Below are 18,199 nucleotides of genomic sequence, written 5' to 3' on the forward strand. Positions count from 1 at the left end.
TTATTTGGTCGTGAGTTAATTAACAATTGATAGATAAGGTCGGTAAACATTTTTTCCTTTGAGATTGCAGAATTCGAGGCGAAATCCTCCACTGGCACCGCAAATATTTTCAAAATTACTCAGTTCGTGTCCACGGTGAAAGAAAACTTTCTTTCGGTTTTTCTTTGTTTGAGTCTTGAGTGTCAGATGCATCGTGTATTTTGGGTTGCCTACTTTGGATGCACTTGAAAATTCAAAATTCAAAAGGCATTGCATACCTGTCCTTATATAACGAAATAATTAAACGTGGCTCCACCTCGGTTCGTCCACGTCGTGCATTCTGATTCACGTCGCCCCTAAAAAGCGTAATAAATAGAGTGTAAAATAACCGCAAAGTGCCGGCTTTTATGTGCATGCTGTGCTTCCTCCTTGTTTACCAGTTCGATGACGTATACCGGATGAATTATAATCGGAAGATAAGATTTTGTAACGAAGTCACATCGTGCAAACACAAAGAGCCATGGAGAAGCCAACAATTTTAGTACTGGGAGGTGAGTACAATTTCGAATTGATCTGGAACCGTTTCTAACCTAAAACGTCGCACCTGGACAGGTTGCGGCTTCGTCGGCCGAAATCTGGTGTCTTTTTTGGTGTCCGGCGACCACGCCAGTGCAATAAGAGTGGTCGATAAAGTCCCACCCCAAGTCGCCTGGATGAACGACGACTGCCAGAAGTACTTCCAAAGTCCCATTGTGGAGTTCAAAAGTGCCAACCTAATCAATCCTGGTGAGTCCCCACGAAATGTTTGCATCGTTCAAATCGCTTTGTTGCAGAATCGTGTAAAAACGCGTTCAGTTCCGATTTTTGTTGGGATTTCGTGATTAACTGTGCTGGGGAGACCAAACTGGGTCAGACTGACCCGGTCTACGAAGAGGGTATCTTGAAGTTGAGTTTGAACTGTGCGAAAGAGGCGGCGCTGCGCAACGCCAAGCACTACGTCGAGTTGTCTTCTGGGAAGATGAATTCTTGCGAAAAAGTGCCGCACAAAGAAGACGGGACCGTCGAGCCTTGGTCGTACATTGGCAAGTGGAAGCGTCAGGTCAGTCCCTTCAGTCTCACCCGCCACGACTAATTATTCGTCTTGATAGGTCGAGAAACAAATCGGCGATATTCCAAATCTGAAGTACACCATTTTGAGACTGGCTACGGTGTACGGGTTGGGGGACCGCACGGGACTCACCCCTAGGATCATCGTCGCCGCCATCTACAAACACCTAGGCGAAACGATGAAACTGCTCTGGAACGCCGACTTAAAAATCAACACTGTGCACGTTACGGACGTTTCTAGAGCGATTTGGTTCGTCTGCAACAGGGACGACACCGCCGGAAAAATTTACAACGTCGTTGACGACGCCGACTCCAGTCAGGGCTCCATTTCGAACATCTTGTCCGAATTGTTCGGCGTCAAAGTCGACTTCTGCGGCAACATCGTGTCTGCCGTTGTCGACCTAGAGGGCGCTGCGGACGACGCCAACGACAAACACTTAGTGCCTTGGGCTGAGGTTTGCAGACAGGACAACATACAAAATACTCCTCTGACGCCCCACATGGATCCAGAGCTGCTTCTGCACAAACACTTGAGACTGAACGGGGCCAAACTGAAGGATTTGGGCTTCACGGTGAGCGTCCCCGCGCCGACCGTTACTAACATCAAGGAGGTCCTCGACGATTACATCACCATGAAAGTCTTTCCATTTTCTCTCGCTCCGTAACTGGCGGTACTTACCCTACAGTACTTAATTTTTATACACGTATGCTTAGTTGCGTTTGACTTGCATTCCTACGACTTTACAATGTGATTTTTATGGTTCTAGTTGCAAACTTGCGGAACTGAAATTGTCAATTAAAATTGCTCAATTTATTTATTATCGATTAATCCTGAACACTGTGGTATTGTTAACAACTGTACTTGTGAGGTTTATAAAAATTACATTTTGCTTGTAGCATCATTTTGATTGAAGAGGGCGCCACTTGTGGTGAGATGCGGTCGAATAACAACGCTCTTACAACAAAATATTTTATTAAAAATTCTGCATAAAGTAATAATAAAGTTATTGTTTCAGAAGGTCAACAGTCGGTACGAATCTATTACAAAAATAAATTTGGCGGTCAGTTCAGAGATGTAATGACCACGTTCAGCTTGAGCTGATTCCTATTGGGTCCTATCAGGTAGGGGCTCTCGTGGCTGTGGTTCGAAGCGCTGGGATTAAGCTCTGCGAAAGGAATCAAGCTGTCGATGTTCATGACTTTGTCGTCGGCGGTGAAATGGTGGATTTTCTCTCTGACCTCCATGACGTGCTCGACGCCTCCCTGGATGCCGTAGATCAGCACGGCCACTTTCACCTTGATCTTCGGCTCGAAGAGGTCGCGGCACGTCAGCGACAACCTCACCGTCGAGATTATCTCTTCGGGGACTTCGAGCGTGCCCTGCCACACGATCAGATAGCACTTTTTGAACCACACCCCTTTGGGATACAGATCTACCACCCAATCGTTAATCTTGTCCGATTCGCAGTCTGCTGCTGACATGTGTGACGAGAAAACAAACGTACTCGTGTGGTAACAGGGCAGGCTGTTGAAATTTTCGATTACCATAACGGCGCTGTAGATGTCTGACGTGTAGAGGCGGGGCGTGAACAATAACTTTCCCTCTTCCGTCGCGCTGATTTTCTCGATTTGTTCCTGCTGTCCCGAGTGGTAGGTCATCCCGATGGCCATTCTGTCGACGAAGAACTCTTTGTGTTGCTTTATCAGCGGCGACAAGAGCAGGTCGGCCAGCTCGCGCGGCGACATCATCGGAAACCTGATGAACATCATGACGCTTTTAACCAAACCGCTCATGTGTTCTTCCAGTTCTGCGGCGGAGATCTCGAGATTATACAATCGAATTTTTTGCAACTCTAACCACCTGACCACGCAATTGTAAAGCACCATTTCATTGTAGACTATCACGTCGTTCTCGTGGAGAAGCTTTATCAGCATCTCCGTGTCTATGTTGCTGAAATCGGGAGTGTTCGCTATCGATTCTATGTTCCATTTTATGTAGTTTTGGCATTTTTCCGCCACTTCGACGTGTCCGCAAGGGATGGAGTATTGCAACCAGAGGAACAACTGATTGTGGGAGGCGGCGTGGGGTACATGTTTGCACATGTACTGCACGCACAGTCTTGACAACCCCTGGAAAACACCTCTGTACAGCAGAATCGACACGATTTTCCTCTACCTTGACTATATATTTGTCGGCGAGGGCGAGAATAGGCATAACGTTAGTGTGTGTGATCAAGATTTTTCCTGTATAAAAATATTCTAAGAACAAGTGGAACACTTTCTCGCACTCAGGCAGCAATTCCTGAAGCTTGACTTTACTTTCGTGCCACTCACACCACTCAGGCTTCATGAGCATGGCCTGAAACCAATCATGTAATGAAAACTAACTCTCTAATGACTTACACTACTTGGAACACGTCGCTGAAAGCACAAAGAATGAGTCGGTGGGCGTAGTGCTCCCTGTTACCGACTAACAAAGCCACATCGCACATTTGTCTCTCCACGTATAGATTTCTCAATATATTCAGCACATTTTCAGAGTTGTCCACCTGGAAACAACAGATTAGTCTTGATCGAGCGTCACACGATTATTCCACCATTATTTGGCAAGAGTTGTCGTTCAGTTGCGGCGAACATTTTCGCCTGTTTTTCATCGAGGGCTCTCCACAATCGCCGTGTCGGTCCATAAGTGGTTTTCAAATTCAATTATTCATGACAATGCTACAATGGAAAATCGTTCTGGTGTCACACAAAGCACATGACGGTGGGAAGGACACTGCTAAATCTGATTTTCACGGGATTCGTTTTTGTCTGGTGCGAACACTAGAATTAATGTCATATTTACATCGATCTCCAAAAATATTGGTTATGTTTTGACAAATAAAAAAGTAGAAATGTCACTTTGACAGTGGATAAGGTGCGACATCTGTCGACGGATGCACAAAACAAGCAAATCGCAAAAACGGAACCTTCAAAATGACCGCAAACTGTGACCGCAAAAATGCATTAATAAATTGTTTAAAAATGCAAATTAAAACTCTCATTCCAGCCGTACATATCAAACACCATAAAATTGAATTATTTGGTTGTTGTCATTTTCAATTTATTTAATTGATATGTACGTCCTGTTAAAATTTTCATTTTCCAATTTTGCACCAACAAATTTATTTGCCCCCCTGAATTTTAATTTATTTATAACGCTTGTGTTAGTTATATTTACACCGAATACTTGAGATCTGAACTCACGCGTAATTTATTATCTCCAAGTGGGCGTGATTTTCACCCACTCGCCTCACCTAGCGCCGAAAGGATCATTTTTATTCCCGGAATTTAACAGTTGTTGACACCGGAAAAAATGATCCTGTGCAATTCCCCTTCTCCTCCCCGGCCCTTCAACAACATCAAAACACGGCGTTTCCGAAATGCGGTTTGGTCGAGCTTTCCTTCGCGCGCAAAAGCTCGTCGCCCCAACAAGGTTTCCTTCTCGGTTCTGTGCTCTTCATCCGGAAATGCGTACACCGTAAACGATGCAGATGCGACACGGACTGCACTGAAACGCCCAAATTAAGCCGCACGAGGTTTAATTATTCCAGAATCGAACATTCGAACCGACATAATCGTTTTCGCTTCAGTCTTTTGCACGATTTAACCTTTCGACGTATGCAGATGCGGAGAAGTTTTTTACGCACATGTGTACACGAATCGAATTTAATTGGATGCGAGTTTGAAAAAAAAAATTCTTTTGCGGAGATCACATCCGAAACCCATTTTTGATTGTCCTTCTGTCGCGCACCCCGAATACAAATAAATGACATCGATTCGCTGGCGTGTCTAATAAATTGTAGATTCATATTCGGTTAAGACGGGATTTTGCAAGTGTGGGCCCCGCGGCACAGTTTAGAACAGCCGGATTTGTGCATTCCTCTAATGAATTTAAATAAGATTTCGGATTCTGTATTACCTATCTGTCTTAAATCCCCGCGGCATTTTGATTCATTAGCATTTTACATCGAGCTACTATACTTTCATGGAATATTTATGCAAGTGAAATTACACGTCTCATGCGGTGCACGTCCGTCGAAATATTCTAATTTCTATTTTTATTTATGTCTCGGGATACACTAGATCCGGATGGAAATGAAATATCCAGGAAGCGAACAAGTCTTGTCCTGCGAAGCCATTTAAGCGACTCCAAACAACTCCAAATCGAGCAAAACTTCACAAAATCAACTCCTACGACCACCTCGTCTCAAAAATAATTCTGGATACGAAGAGAACCTCGATTACAAAGAGGGGGCACTCAACCTGTCCACCGTTTTATTCAAATCAGCCCTGAAAATAATTTCTAACACTGTAATTATTATTCTTATTGGTTTGCCCCGATCAATTGTTGAGAGTGCAAACTCCTGTAGCGATCGAACCAGCCAAGAATAATTTTTTTGGGCAAAATCTCGTATAGTCTTACACGAGCGTGACAAATTGCGTGCAAAAGTCTTCAAAGAGGACTTTTCAGTTTTGCTCCTGAAACCAAATCTTCATTGCGACTTCGCTGTAACCGATATGTCTCAACTGCGACCGGAAATTGCGTCTGCTTCGTCGACATCGGACACCAGTCGAGTGCCCAATTTGCGATTTTTGACGCATCGCATCCCGACAACTGAATCAAAGATAGATTAAATTTTCGCCGGTGTTTTGACGCAACGAGTGTTTGCGGTTGTAGTAGTGGCCTTATCGTGCTCACTCTCTGTAAAATTCAATCACGGGCATATGTTTTATTGAATAATTACCGACACTGGAACAATATTTGTAGAAAACTTCGATTTACATGTTCCCGATGCGTTTATATTTTTCGCTGAATTATTGAGTGAGGGGCGACGCTTTTCGACACCGAAACTCGAACTCTTCTTTCGGCACAATTTAATTTAGCCCATCCTGTCCTGTTTGCGTTTGGATTTGCCTCTGGTTGTGGAGACGTCGTCTGAGAGGAGAAAAAAAAACCAAAACAAAATCGCTGTTTATTAACCAAGTTTTAATTAAAAGCAGCAGGTGGAAGGAGTTTTCTTCAAATTTTATTTACATTTCATTTTCGAGTCGGTGCGAAATCTTTTATAATTAAGCGTAGCCCGGTGTGTTTGGTCGCCACACTTATCTCGCAGATGGTTTTACTTAATTACCTAATTTTACGAACGCAAAGCCGAGTTCGTTAATTTATCGAGATACTCCGAACCGGCAAATTACCAAAAGAAACAAATCCGAAATCTTGAAGACGCTCGTTGTACAGTAAAAAAAAAATTGACAAGTTTCGGGGATTCCCTCGTTCGGATTCTTCTCGCTCTAACGTACCACCACTTCTTACAAAAATAACCAAAAAGCTCGATCACCTCCTCATCTCGCAATATTTCGCAATTCAACAAACAGACACTTTTTCTTTTTTTTTTTTAAATTTGCTAAGTTGCAGTCTGCAGCACTACTCCCGACAGCCGCTCCTAATTAACGAATCCTCCCGGAAACAAAAACTACCACAAATCTGCATACAAATTCTCCCGGAGTCTGGATTGTTCTTATTCCGGTTAATCCTAATCTCATCCGCCTTTGGCTCACCTTTCCCTGGTGATCAATTAGACAAAAGCGCCGATTCGATTTGATCACTCCCAAAATATCAATACTTTGGGTATTGTGTCGCAAACGATTCGTTCCCGTTTGTGCGAAAATTCCTGCGGGATCCTAAGATGGCATCTCCTGCGACAACAACGATTCAAATCGTGCTGTTAATTGCCTGCGTGATGATTATTAGGACAACGTTTTAGGTGTGTAAGTGGCATTTATTCGTTGCAGACGGGAAGTTATGCCGCCCCCATTGCAGTGGGGCGCCGGCGTGCGTCCTCAAACTCCTATAAAAGCTCACACAGGAGACGTCAAACAGTCTCATCGCAACATATCCAAAGTTTCAACAGGTGAATCATCTAAGTGGTGACGTCGGCTCAACCTCGTAAGTCTGAACGCTTTTTACTGATGCTAGGCCCCACCGGAAACCGATACAAATAAATTTAAAAAAATAAAATAAACTCGAACGAATATTTTTGAAATTTTGAAACTTCCAATGGGACCTCGCGTCGCAAACTGACATCAAAATTCCTCGGCCCTGAGGCACGATGAAAAATATTTTTCCTGTGCTGCTTCGGAAGCTCGCTCGTTTACATCGCCCCTAAACATTTTTCTACTTTATGTATGTGCGCTGTTTATTTTTTCTTGGTCGTTTTTCACCGGAAAATTTTTTTTATATTCTGTTGGGAATCGCCGAGGCGTAAAAATAATTACAAGAGTCAGCGGATTTGTTGAATAAACTCGACTATCGCCGTTCGTGGGGTTAACTAAAACGTGAGCGGAATTAATCAAAATCAGATTACATTAATTTAGCATAATCATGTCTGATATATCATATCTCCCTTGTAACATTTGAGGCGTACGCCGCACGGATAAATTGCGGAATTTGTGGGAATTCGCAGCTCTTGTCTCGAAAAGATCGTGTTAATGTTTTTTCCTTGTGGATTTAGGTGACAAGTTTAGGTCTGCAACCCTTAAACTGGGTTTAACTCGGGAGAGATAACGCCGTGTCCTGCAACCACTCTCCCGTAAGTCCTTAACAAAATATGTGGCCAAAGTAGATGATCTCTTCAGGTCGCCTTTTAAGAGTAACGTTTTGCTTCGAGTGCGCCCTTTGCGTTTTCGCAACGGCATGACAGATTTCGTTAAACATTTTTTGAAACGGCGAAACGGCCGCCTCACAAAAATTTGATTAGCGACAGAGGACGCGTTTTTCACTCGCCAGATTTTCTCCAAACCGGTCTCGACAAAACTCAATAACGACATGTTTAATACATTTTTTTGAACTTCTGTTGGGCAATATTAAAACGAAAAAATCTACTACCGAACGACATTTTTCATACAATTTGTTTCTATTGTGCCGCAGACAGAGAGTCATCAAATAATTTTTCAACGTCTTGCCTTGCAAAGGTAAACGAAATCAACAGAAAGTGATCCTTATTATTATGTGACAGATGTAAAGGGCGTAAAATTACAAACCGACAGAGCGATTCAAGTAGTGGATATTAATACGAAGTTATAATTAATATTTGAAGAACATCATTAATTTTAAATGAAAATTGGAAGTAAAATGATCCTCGGTTGGAATTAATTTTGTGTAATTACGCTGCAACAAAAGCGAAATATAAAAAAAATAAACGCTCGAACACAAAATTCTTTGCGGGTTTTATCACCGATACGATCAGATAATTTTGTATTTGATTTTTTACACAATAGTTCCCCTCAGTTGCGTCCACAATTATGTCAATTTTGAAAATAAAAGACATACCAATTTTTTCTCTGCATTTTGATGATTACAACGATTACGATCGCCGATGTAAATTAATTCCCCACAAAATAAACTGGTGGCCGCATCATAAATCACAATCCCAACAAACATTTCATAAAATTTTAATAAACTGGAATGACAATTAAATCAACATTTTATCCGGCGGAATTGTTTTGCAATAATTCACTTCGAAACATTTTGACTATTTCATCTGAATTTTACTACTGCGAGGGCGCAAGAATTTCCACCTCGTCGACTTAATTGTTGTGAATTCTCGTAATCCAACTATATTTGACAATACAATGAAGGGTTGAACAGTTCACGCCAAGAAAGGGTGATCACCCGGAGTCGCCCACCTGAGGGAAAATTACCCCGGATTATTCCGGTATCTAGTCGCTTTGTTGCAAACTGACGATTCGACGTGTCTTTGCGGTTTTCTCTGCAAAATGGCGAGTCACTTCGAGAGAAAATCTCTCCCAAATCAATTATCCAGCAGCAGAAGTGGTTAATAAATCAAAGAGCTGGACCCGGAGAGTTGGCCAAAAGATAATTGTCGTTCGGTGGAGCTTTATAAATAACACAAATAATTATTCCAGTCAGATAAGTATCTGATTTAAACTAATCCGTGCCGACAATTTAATTATTCAATTAAGTGCTTGTACGATTCTAAAAACTGCGGCCAACATAATTAATTTTAATTAGGTAATGGTATTTATTTCTCTCCTCGGGGAACTCCCACATTTATCACACGACTCTTCCTGGTTGGAGTTGTCTTTTTTGCAACTTGACTCGTGTTATTAAACTAATCTTTATTAAAAAACTATCTTCGGAAACTCTTCGTCCCAATCTTGCCTCATATGCAACCCGTTATACACTCGAATATTCTTGTTGCTTCACGATCGATTCAAAAATAATAATTTCCTTCGACGGCAGCAACAAATTGCCGCGATGTCTCCCAACTTGCGACTAGTTTTGCATTTTAATCCCGAGGTTTGGAAAATGTATCTTTATATGTGCACAGATAAGATTACAAATTCACGCCAGAGTTCCCCTTCTTTGATCAGGATCTAATTATGCACATTAGCCTTCCTTCAAGGAATGTAACTTAGTTTAGCTAACAAATTAACTTGCACATAATTATTCTCTTAAATTAGAGGCGGTGACGGCGTTAAAATCGAGTTTAATTCGCTGTCATACAGTCCCACCTATCTTTTATAAGACAATTTACGGCGGATTGTAATTTCCTTCAAAGCACCGTTCGGCTAGTAATTAACGTTTTTTTCCGTTGAACTCCACCGTGTAATTTCAAACCGATCGGTTTGTAAAACGGCACAGTCGAGCGGCAAAACGGCACCGGTGGTTCGATTCCAATCGAGGCGATAGGCCAGCGGTTACTCGACACGGTGACCAGGACTACGTCTCCGTTTCTCCGCACATCAAAGGTCCATAACGGCGTTATCTGTTGCAGCAGATAAGGAAGTTAAGGCGCAATTTCCATCGGGAACATGAGGTGGTCTGCTCTGTGGTGGTTTGCCGTGGTGGCAGCCGTGGTGGTGCTGGAGGGCAAGTGGACTCTCGCCGCCCCCAGTCCTCGGAACGACGACATGTTCAAGGAACTCCTGAGACTGGACCAGATGTACTCGTCCATCGCCAGACCGAGGTAACACCCATCGGTTCTTCCTTCCCGCATGGTAAACGCTAATGTGATGTTGCATCACCGGATCCAGCTTTTTGTGTCGGAAGTCTTCTGTCTGCACGCGGCTCCGGTTGTCTGTTTTTGATCCCGCCAGATTAAAACTGTCGAGAACTCTAGACACACAAGACTTAATTCCAGAAGAATTAAATTGAAAAATGAACGACGTAACTCGACTCACCTCGCGAGTCGCGTCTAAGGTGTGCCCCCGTGGCAGGTTCCCATTCGGTCCTGATATTAACGGGGGGCGGCGGGATTCGACTTTAGACAACATTTTACTTGATCGTTATTTATTTCCCGTATCAAGCGATTATTCACGCCGCTTAATTAAAATTCGCGCTTATTACTCGCGCCGGGAAGTTCCAGTTAACGTTCGCGACTTTGGCCCACCCAATTATTTTTAATTTATTCTTGCTCGACTTGTTATTCTTTTTTTTTTTTTTGAGAAAATCGCGGGGTAAACAATTAATTACGTGTCACGAAGGCTCCCCAAAGAATGTTTTCTTTTATTATCCCATTTCGGCGAGCGAAAAAACGAGTTGCGTGCTCGCAGCACTTGTTGTGCTTTCATTGTCGACTTTAATTAAACAGTGGTAAAGGTGTGCAAGACACGACGAGCCGTTTACGCCGAGATTTATCACGAAATCTCTTATCTGCTCGGTTCGCTTTGCAAAATCTTACAGCCCGGGTGGATCTACGAAGATTCGTAAGATCCTGACGCGCAATTTTTAACAATTTCCACGTTGCGAAAATTCATAAATCAAGTTTTTGCCGGGCACAATCCAAATTGTGCGATGCAGCAACGTCGAACGGATTGCTACAAAGCGGACACTTTTTACCATCATCCTCGTCGTTTTCAGAGAAATTAATTAGAGAAAAAACGAAAGGGAGCATTGTTCTGCGCGTTTTAATTACACGGGAGATTTATGAAAAGCCACAAATGCCGGAAATGATTATATTTTGACTGGTTGATTCTTCAATACCTCTTTATCAAATTAAATCCGCGAGGGGGGCGAAACCTCACGATTTTCTAAAAATCACACAGCCGACAATGTTATTTTTTAATCAGGACTTTTCGTCGATCGGATCAGCGATTTCGAAAACCCAGAAATACGATATTATCATTTCACAAAAATTTTATTACAACTCTCCACACAAGTTTGCTTTCAGCGCCACCCCTGGTCATTCCTCAATTTAGATTCACCCTTTAATTTGATCTTTATTACTCGACGTATTTTTTATTTCTCCCGATGCGTTTAATATCCCTCAACAACCCCCTCCAACGTGGCTGTAGTAAAACCGGCGGCTGATATTTGCACCTCGTAAACCCTTATGACTGATAATGTGTCATTTCTGCGTAACATCCCTTATTTATTGCGGCGCTATAACTTTACGAGGCACAAAATTTTCCCTTTATTATTACGGTCCGCGTTCGTGCGCGACTCTCTGTACGCCGTCAAGTCTAATTTTAATTTTGAAAAAAAGCTCTTCTCGTCGCTTTGAAAACGTCTTGATGGAAACCGATTTAGTGAAGTTTGGAGAGATTAAGCAGCACTACGGCAATCAGCGGTAATTCTCTTGGAGAAAACTTGGAACCATCGTTCGCATAATCCGATGTTCGCCTTGATGAGGCGAAATTAAAATTAAAATTTAACCTGCTCGCTGAACGGGCCAATTACCGGCGGGTTTAATTTTCGACGTGTTCGCTGTTGTGACTTGTCTGCAAGCTGTGTGGTCTGTGTTTTTTTTTTGAAATTTTTCCAAAATCATTTCACTTGTGGGTGTGCATGCCATCTGTAGTCCGTGTGAGCTAACGCGTGCTGGTGGTAGGTAGTGTGCGCAGCGGGCCCACCCAACCTGATAATATGGGTCCCAAGGTACAACGAGCCATCAAGATGTTGACCCTACAGCACCTTGATCGTCTCTACGCCGACCAAGCTCGTCCCAGGTGAGCAAGTTGCTCAACTTACACCTTACTTCCTGTACATTTTTATTCGGTGTTGTACTTGCACGACTTTACCCTGCCAGCACCGCACCCTCCCAATCTGATCAGATCGATATCGACAATTCATCTAAACTTCGAGGACAAGTCGATTCCATCACTCACACCCCGGAATTATTCCCACCACTTTACAGCAACTCGTAGAATTTGGGGACTCCATTCTGTTACACTGTCAAGGTAGCCGTAGAACTAGTCCTGACTGTCCGTAGTTTTGTGCAAACAAGTGTACACTTCAGACAACTGGATCAGCCATATTGTGTTATCGTCCGGTCACTTAACGCAACCATAAACTGTCGCGATCGTAAAATACCTTACTTTTGTTGTGGATTTGTTTTATATCCCACTAAAGCTGATCCACTTATCTACAAATCCAGTAAAAGTGTAATGTTTCGTGTTCTCTAATTGATTATTTTTTCTCCGGTCGCTGTTTGCTTAACTGGCTCACTTTTGGCGGTGCTCGTTAAAACGTGCCCAACTTTTACTCGCGGATTAAAATTTTTTCGTGGAAATTTCACAAACTGACGAAAAAAATCATCTGTGCTTCTCACGACCGGTCTGAAGATTTTAACGGCGAGAAGAAAGTCGACTGGAAGTACCATCAAATAGCTCTCCGAGTTTTACGCTGAGCAATTTATTTAACAATCGGCTTTGATTTTGCGACGCCGGGACTTTTTAAATAATTCACCTCGATAATTTATCACCAATTAAATTTAATAATGATTAACCGCAACGCTGACAGCTTGCTGATTTCAAACGCTTTTTATGTTGTTTGTTAAATGTGCTTTTCATTTATTTTGCTAATTGAAAAGTATCATTTACAAATTATCCAATTTACCACTGTGTATCTTTCCCATTGTCTGATCATAATCATTTTGAACACAATAAAAATTTTACAATATTTTCACCAGAACTCCCGGAACATCTTCTATTCCGATACATTTCCAATCTTGAGACGCCAAATTATTTTCAGTCACCTCAATCTGGACGACTCGAGGCAGTCAAACAACTCGATTCATTATTTCTTAAATTACAATTGGGAAATCAACTCTCCATCCAGTCACAATCTCGTAGCACCGAAGATTCAGTTCCATTCTTCATCATTTCATTTACTTACTCGTAAATTACTCACATCGAAAACTATTAATAACTTGTTCCACCTTGTTTACTGCAAGTGCGCAGTAATAATTGCAAAAACCGTAAAAAAAAACAAGTGACAACCGTCATAATGCACCTGATAATTCCGAGTCATTCCGGTTATATTTATCGACGTTGGTAATAAATAAGTAATCTTAACTTGAGTTGTATTCATTATTCCGATACTTTTTCCGGTAATTGTTCACTTTAACTACTTCTGGAATTTTCGCATTTTTTCTGGCTAGACAGCCTGAGGGCGTCCTCCTAGATCGTTTCCCACTATTCAAACCTTGTGCAAATGAATTTTCCTTACCCTTTAGTTATCTAAGACATTGGCGCGACCTTGACGCGACCTTGAAACACAACAAGAGAGAAAAAAAGGCATTTGCACAAGGTTTGAAGGGTGGAAAATGATCTAGGAGGACGCCCTGAGGGTGTCTAGTCAGAAAAAACGCGAAAATTCCAGAAGTAGTTAAAGTGAACAATTACCCTTTTTCCTTATCGCATTTAATCTGTCAACGTTTCGATCCTTTTGTACGTTTCCACTTATCGAAAAATCCCTAAAACCAACACGATTGTACTTGATCAATGAATCGTGTTGGTTTTCAATCCCTTGAGCAAAAACAGCGGATTCAATCATCAATGAACCGAAATACGAAATTTAAAAAAAATATTTTGCCGACATTGTTCCCCTTAATTAATTTTGGAACTATTGGATTTTTCCCTTTGACGGAGCTCCGGTTTTGCTAATATTTGGCTCCGGGATTCAGCTGTGACGTCCTCGTGCAAAAAAAATCTACCGAATGCACATTTCAGATTTCCCACAACAACAAAGTATTAATTTCTATTTCGCGTGTTCGACCACAAAGCTGTTCGTTTTCCGAGTGCTTAAACACACCGGTGCGTTTGTTCGATAGAGTTCTCTTTGAAACGAAGCAAAGTACGCCGGGAATAGATATTTAACAGTTTTAATAACAATTCGAAAAACGTTAAAATCCTCTCGTATCAAGTTTTTGGATCAAATCCCCGGCGGAAATTAACACGAGCCTGGCGTTCTCCGTCCCGCCGGAAGCTCTTGCAATAATTCATCTTAAAAACGGAATGGAAACAGCACGAGGGCCCCGTCGGCCCTTTGTGTCTCAAGGTATCGAAAATAATGCGGTCGGGAGCCAATAAGTCCTCGAATGAGCACAAATCAAACACGACGTTTCGGCTCGACCGAATTCAATACGTTTTCAGGAAGGCAAGAAGCAACAGGTAATGATCTGTTTGATTTCAGGTTCGGTAAGCGCGTGGAAACCAACTCCAATTTTGCACCGATCGAATACGAAGGTCAGGTAAGAAAATTGTGTTTTTCCACTTTTGTTTGACTTAGACGCGACCGAGCAAACTTAAATATGAACAATTCGGACGGATCTCTCGGGCGCTGTTGACTCTATCAAAAAAAATTTAATCTCCACCGGTCCCGAACAAAGCGGAAATAAATGACGAGGAAGGCGTCCACGACCGGACAATCATCATTTGAATTTCCACCCCCGCGAAAAAAATTCTGTGTTTGATGCGAGTCCTGCGAACAAAACGTTTTAATCGGACGTAAATCATTTTGAGCTGTTCCATTAGCTAAGATGATGGTGGCAGACGATGTGTACAACATGTAAGCGATATCTAAACTACCGCTTTTTTCACTGTTTCTAAGTAGGGTTAAAGTTCAGCGATTGCCTTCACATATCGAATTATGCTGGCGGAGTTTTTGACGTAGTTATTCCGCCCGCTCGTCATATCAAAGCTCTTCACGCGAAGAATCCGGAATCAGACTGGATATTATCTAAGAAAAGTTTGTTAGCCCAATATAAATGCAAACTCCGGTAGATGTTTGCGCGATCGACGCAACTTCCAATATTTATCGACGTTGCGGAGTTTTCTGATTTCACCATTATATTTTTATGTAATCGACATCTGGTGACGCTTGTAAAAACGCAGTTTGATGCCATTAACGACTGTAATTATTGCATGACAAATTAGCCTTTATCTTTTTCACACAGTTGGTTTTATATTTATTGAACGATTAACATATGACCGGAGGTATGCTCGCTAGTCCTCGTACTATATATAGATATTTATTAACATTGATCAATAAATCATAAAGTATTAGTGTTGCCATTGACAAATACCATAAATTCGCACAATGTAACGATTGTCTTTAATTATACATTACGTCCAGATAAATTTTGTACATTACGTTATAAACGAGTCAGCATCGACCTGGCGTTGAAAATTTATTAAACCACGGAATCTCGAAAGCAAATTGCTAATTATTCTCTCAATAAATACGAGAATCTAGGTTAAGCGTATAATAATTATTGCTAGTCGCGTTCAAAGGATGCAGATCGGCGCTTTATGCGGTGAGATCTGTCGATGCTAAAAATAACAACAAATTACCATTTCCTCGCATTTTATTTATTAATTACGCGACCGAATCGCTTTTATCCACCGCACGACAGCTGCCGATCATCTGGAGCAATTCTGCAAGTGAAATATATTTTTTGCATTTCCAATGATTTACTGTCGCCCGAAAAAATTGAAATTCCTTCGACTGACAAGAAAATATCATCAGTACAAATTGTCCTCGCTCTTCGGCGCTATTTGTTCTTTACATTTCCCACCACGTCTTTCCAGTGCAGTTCGAGGTCGCCAAACAACTCCGTCTATTCAAAACTGCGGAAATCCGTTTTTTCTATTTGCAAAGTTATTTTGAACGCGATTTCGCCGGAGGTGACGTCTTCGTTTTTCGACTCCTTGTTTGCGTTTAATTCTGACTCGTTCATTTTTGCTTCTAGGATCTGCGATTTGTTTGCTTTTGAATAGAAGTTCGCGGAGTTTGCACGACTCCGTTGTTTATTCCAAATACGCAAATGGCGAATTTTTGCGCCCGATCGAGTGTATCGCCCTAAATTGTTGCCTCAACATCGGCGGTTTCGTTGGCAGGGAAGAAGAGTCGAGAAGTTGGGAGTTGCCGGAGCACCTTTGTTAACGTCATGTGCTTATCCCAGCGAAACTTACGGGAATTTTGTTAAAATTTGTTCCCAACTACCGTGTGGGTTTGCACGGTATGCGACTTGTTTATTATTCCTATATTTAGTACCGAAACTTCTCTGATCGCACCGGGAACGTCGAACGAAGACTGCTCCGGTCCCGGCAGTAAATCGGGATCACCGAAGCGGCTTTACGGCGGTTTTTACTGTTCTTGTTCTCCTGGAAGTTGCCGCCGTGACTTTCCCTTTTTCGACAAATATTTCTTGGACAAAAGTAGAGTGAAATAAAAATGCGACCACGACGCTCTACAAAAGACGTTGTAACGTTAACCTTGAAAGTAACAGCGTGGATATCTCCGCAGAAGAAAAGAACTGTTTCGCATGAAGATCCCAAAGCAAACTCTCGCTAGTCAGCTGAGAATAGAAAGTATCGGCCTACCGCAACATTTTATTTTAATAATTATTCAGTTTCTTCACTGAGAGTAGGCTCGACGATTAAAATTCCCCACAAAGTAGTTTTCTGATCGATCCATTTTTTCCCGAATCGATTTCCTCCAACGTGAAAGCTCCACATGAGTAAATGCCTGGTTGAAACAGACTCCGATGACAACCATCAAACACAGAACAACACACATGTTCCCAGTCTTTATTCTGCGGCATAAAGACGTCAACAACACTCGACCGATAATAATTTTATTTTATTGCTATTTGCGATTGATTCCCTTGTTTGCGTCAAATTCTAATCAAAAATACGTCAGCCCTCCCCACGATTTTCCTTTTCGCATAAGCATCTAATAAAATTTGACAATTACCCGATAAAGCTCCCCTTTCGGAAATATTTACCTACCAATAAAATTTGACAATTGCCCGATAAAGCTCCGGTTCCGTCGCATGCAAAAAAATTCGAACGAAAGCTGCACTCGTGCACTCGCGTGTCGGAAATCGATGCAGTTATTGGGAGCATGTCGCAACTTAAATTATAACGTATCGACAGGTCTAGCAGGATCGAGTGTCGCTTTCGAGTCGTGCTGTTGCCACCGGATCCGGAGGCTTTTCTAAATTGTCGACGGCGCTTACTCCGGTTGTTTTTAATTATCCCGGACGGGGAGCTTCGTTCCAACAGGTTCATAACTACAATTTATTCCGGCGCCGGTCTTTAATGATCAAAGAGAATGGATGTGTCCCGTTTAGCGGCGACGTTTCGTCTAAAAACCGTATTTATTTTCGTTAATTAAGCGAAGGTTCAGACGTGACTTTTTAAATGGAAACAACAAGCTTTTTGTCGGAGGCTGCGATCTTTTGACCGTGTTTCTCTTTCTCTTACAGTACCAGAGTGAGGACGTGGGAGATTGGTTGCCCGTTAGAAGATGAGAAATTCCCTTTCGTAGATTTCGCCCCCTGTCCAGCCCCCAGCCCCGTAGACAATCACACTGATTTATTATCATCAAGTCGCTCATGCAGATAACCTGTTACTTATTGTTGCTAATAATTATATAGTCCAAATAAAGCATGTTCGTGACCCATTCTATAAAATCTTTTATTGACACGATCCAGGATCCTTCGCACCTTCAATAATTACGTCTTGCGTCAATGAGAATTTCTCCGGTAACTCGATCAAATCTGGTAAGTACTACAGCTAATTTTTTCACCACTGCTTTATTTACACTCTGTTTCGCTTTACCTACACAAACAACGATCACTCAAAGCAATTAGCTAAAATTTTAAACAACTCCTCCCAAAAGGAGATAAATTGTTTTTGTGCGGCTCGTTTGATTCTCACTAAATACACACACGTCCATTTCGCACACAAATAAAATGCTAAAGTGTTATAAATTACGTCGGTGTTTTACAACAGGGTTAGTATAAAAAAATATAAATGT

At 41.9% G+C, this 18,199-nt stretch overlaps 3 protein-coding genes across 6 annotated transcripts; 2 read left to right on the plus strand and 1 right to left on the minus strand.

Annotated features, from left to right (window-relative positions):
• The first annotated feature begins 209 nt into the window (after nucleotides 1-209).
• Nucleotides 210-1,982, plus strand: LOC138134560 (uncharacterized). The gene is made up of 4 exons (XM_069052900.1): nucleotides 210-530; nucleotides 592-765; nucleotides 813-1,078; nucleotides 1,128-1,982. Exons 1-4 carry the CDS (start codon nucleotides 500-502, stop codon nucleotides 1,749-1,751), a joined length of 1,095 nt encoding a protein of 364 aa, XP_068909001.1. The 5' UTR covers nucleotides 210-499; the 3' UTR covers nucleotides 1,752-1,982.
• Nucleotides 1,983-2,042: 60 nt separating this feature from the next.
• Nucleotides 2,043-3,987, minus strand: Tango10 (transport and golgi organization 10). The gene is made up of 4 exons (XM_069052899.1): nucleotides 3,684-3,987; nucleotides 3,495-3,635; nucleotides 3,263-3,445; nucleotides 2,043-3,216 (listed from the first exon to the last, which is right to left on the minus strand). The coding sequence occupies exons 1-4, from the start codon at nucleotides 3,771-3,773 to the stop codon at nucleotides 2,149-2,151; spliced, it is 1,482 nt and encodes a 493-aa protein (XP_068909000.1). The 5' UTR covers nucleotides 3,774-3,987; the 3' UTR covers nucleotides 2,043-2,148.
• A 2,935-nt stretch (nucleotides 3,988-6,922) lies between these two features.
• On the plus strand, nucleotides 6,923-17,852 carry LOC138135278 (uncharacterized). 4 transcript variants are annotated; one of them, XM_069053977.1, is made up of 5 exons: nucleotides 6,923-7,075; nucleotides 9,930-10,118; nucleotides 11,986-12,099; nucleotides 14,567-14,624; nucleotides 17,646-17,852. In XM_069053977.1, exons 2-5 carry the CDS (start codon nucleotides 9,964-9,966, stop codon nucleotides 17,688-17,690), a joined length of 372 nt encoding a protein of 123 aa, XP_068910078.1. In that variant the 5' UTR covers nucleotides 6,923-7,075; nucleotides 9,930-9,963; the 3' UTR covers nucleotides 17,691-17,852. The 4 variants fall into 4 exon arrangements, with proteins under 4 accessions (XP_068910078.1, XP_068910080.1, XP_068910081.1 ...); XM_069053979.1 differs by having other exon boundaries at nucleotides 14,567-14,619; XM_069053978.1 differs by having other exon boundaries at nucleotides 6,924-7,075; nucleotides 9,927-10,118.
• The last annotated feature ends 347 nt before the right edge of the window (nucleotides 17,853-18,199 follow it).

This window comes from Tenebrio molitor, chromosome 7 (assembly GCF_963966145.1).
Source record: "Tenebrio molitor chromosome 7, icTenMoli1.1, whole genome shotgun sequence".
In the NCBI taxonomy this organism is placed as follows: domain Eukaryota; kingdom Metazoa; phylum Arthropoda; class Insecta; order Coleoptera; family Tenebrionidae; genus Tenebrio; species Tenebrio molitor.

Bases quoted from the DNA above. Each gene is read 5' to 3' on its own strand.
- LOC138135278 (XM_069053977.1), top strand. From the start codon at position 9,964: ATGAGGTGGTCTGCTCTGTGGTGGTTTGCCGTGGTGGCAGCCGTGGTG. The intron at 10,119-11,985 runs GTAACACCCATC...GGTGGTAGGTAG, and splicing joins TCGTCCATCGCCAGACCGAG to TGTGCGCAGCGGGCCCACCC. The intron at 12,100-14,566 runs GTGAGCAAGTTG...GTTTGATTTCAG, and splicing joins GCCGACCAAGCTCGTCCCAG to GTTCGGTAAGCGCGTGGAAA.
- Tango10 (XM_069052899.1), bottom strand. From the start codon at position 3,773: ATGGACCGACACGGCGATTGTGGAGAGCCCTCGATGAAAAACAGGCGA. The intron at 3,636-3,683 runs GTGGAATAATCG...TGTTGTTTCCAG, and splicing joins ACAACTCTTGCCAAATAATG to GTGGACAACTCTGAAAATGT. The intron at 3,446-3,494 runs GTAGTGTAAGTC...GATTGGTTTCAG, and splicing joins CTTTCAGCGACGTGTTCCAA to GCCATGCTCATGAAGCCTGA.
- LOC138134560 (XM_069052900.1), top strand. From the start codon at position 500: ATGGAGAAGCCAACAATTTTAGTACTGGGAG. The intron at 531-591 runs GTGAGTACAATT...GCACCTGGACAG, and splicing joins AACAATTTTAGTACTGGGAG to GTTGCGGCTTCGTCGGCCGA. The intron at 766-812 runs GTGAGTCCCCAC...GCTTTGTTGCAG, and splicing joins TGCCAACCTAATCAATCCTG to AATCGTGTAAAAACGCGTTC.